This window comes from Procambarus clarkii, chromosome 9 (assembly GCF_040958095.1).
Source record: "Procambarus clarkii isolate CNS0578487 chromosome 9, FALCON_Pclarkii_2.0, whole genome shotgun sequence".
Lineage (NCBI taxonomy): Eukaryota > Metazoa > Arthropoda > Malacostraca > Decapoda > Cambaridae > Procambarus > Procambarus clarkii.
The window spans coordinates 5,303,790-5,305,392 of record NC_091158.1 but is presented as its reverse complement, the minus strand read 5'-3'; the positions used below and the strand labels follow the sequence as shown (position 1 = coordinate 5,305,392).

The 1,603-nt window shown below is 48.2% G+C and overlaps 1 protein-coding gene across 1 annotated transcript in view; it reads right to left on the bottom strand.

Annotated features, from left to right (window-relative positions):
- Window positions 1-209: 209 nt before the first annotated feature.
- LOC123748709 (calphotin-like) overlaps window positions 210-1,603 on the bottom strand; it is a 4,550-nt gene continuing 3,156 nt past the window's right edge. The window contains exon 3 of the mRNA XM_069321327.1: window positions 210-1,597. Coding sequence (XP_069177428.1) covers window positions 210-1,597 — 1,388 coding nt within the window. The remainder of the gene's footprint in view (window positions 1,598-1,603) is intronic.

Sequence of the window (1,603 nt, the reverse complement as noted above, 5' to 3'; positions counted from 1 at the left end):
TTCTTCTGTTAGAAAACTTGAATATTAAAAGGTATATGAATCTTGCAGTGAGGGCACAAGTCCCCTAAAAATGCCTGCTGGCTGTAAGAGGAACAATAGCTATGGCTGTTGAGTTGGCAACAGTGATGAGGAGGCAGCGTTGAGACTGGCTGAGACCTGAGGTAAGATGATTGTCTTGTTAGACCATAGGCTGTAATTCTTGCCGGGTATTATAGTAGTACATATAATGCTGCTGCTGCTGCTAGTACAACTGCTGCTAGTACAACTGGTGCTAGTACAGCTGCTGCTAGTACAGCTGCTGCTAGTACAGCTGCTGCTAGTACAGCTGCTGCTAGTACAACTGGTGCTAGTACAACTGGTGGTAGTACAGCTGCTGCTAGTACAGCTGCTGCTAGTACAACTACTGCTAGTACAACTGCTGCTAGTACAACTGCTGCTAGTACAACTGCTGCTAGTACAGCTGCTGCTAGTACAACTGGTGCTAGTACAACTGGTGCTAGTACAACTGGTGCTAGTACAGCTGCTGCTAGTACAACTGGTGCTAGTACAACTGCTGCTAGTACAACTGGTGCTAGTACAGCTGCTGCTAGTACAACTGGTGCTAGTACAGCTGCTGCTAGTACAACTGGTGCTAGTACAACTGCTGCTAGTACAACTGGTGCTAGTACAACTGGTGCTAGTACAACTGCTGCTAGTACAGCTGCTGCTAGTACAACTGGTGCTAGTACAACTGGTGCTAGTACAGCTGCTGCTAGTACAACTGCTGCTAGTACAACTGGTGCTAGTACAGCTGCTGCTAGTACAACTGCTGCTAGTACAACTGGTGCTAGTACAACTGGTGCTAGTACAGCTGCTGCTAGTACAACTGGTGCTAGTACAACTGGTGCTAGTACAGCTGCTGCTAGTACAGCTGCTGCTAGTACAGCTGGTGCTAGTACAGCTGCTGCTAGTACAACTGGTGCTAGTACAGCTGGTGCTAGTACAGCTGCTGCTAGTACAACTGGTGCTAGTACAGCTGCTGCTAGTACAACTGGTGCTAGTACAACTGCTGCTAGTACAGCTGCTGCTAGTACAGCTGCTGCTAGTACAGCTGGTGCTAGTACAACTGCTGCTAGTACAACTGGTGCTAGTACAGCTGCTGCTAGTACAACTGGTGCTAGTACAACTGCTGCTAGTACAGCTGCTGCTAGTACAGCTGCTGCTAGTACAACTGGTGCTAGTACAACTGGTGCTAGTACAGCTGCTGCTAGTACAACTGGTGCTAGTACAACTGGTGCTAGTACAGCTGCTGCTAGTACAACTGCTGCTAGTACAACTGCTGCTAGTACAGCTGCTGCTAGTACAACTGCTGCTAGTACAGCTGCTGCTAGTACAACTGCTGCTAGTACAACTGGTGCTAGTACAACTGCTGCTAGTACAACTGGTGCTAGTACAGCTGCTGCTAGTACAACTGGTGCTAGTACAACTGGTGCTAGTACAACTGCTGCTAGTACAGCTGCTGCTAGTACAGCTGCTGCTAGTACAACTGCTGCTAGTACAACTGGTGCTAGTACAACTGCTGCTAGTACAACTGCTGCTAGTACAACTGCTCTGCTTGCTAGTA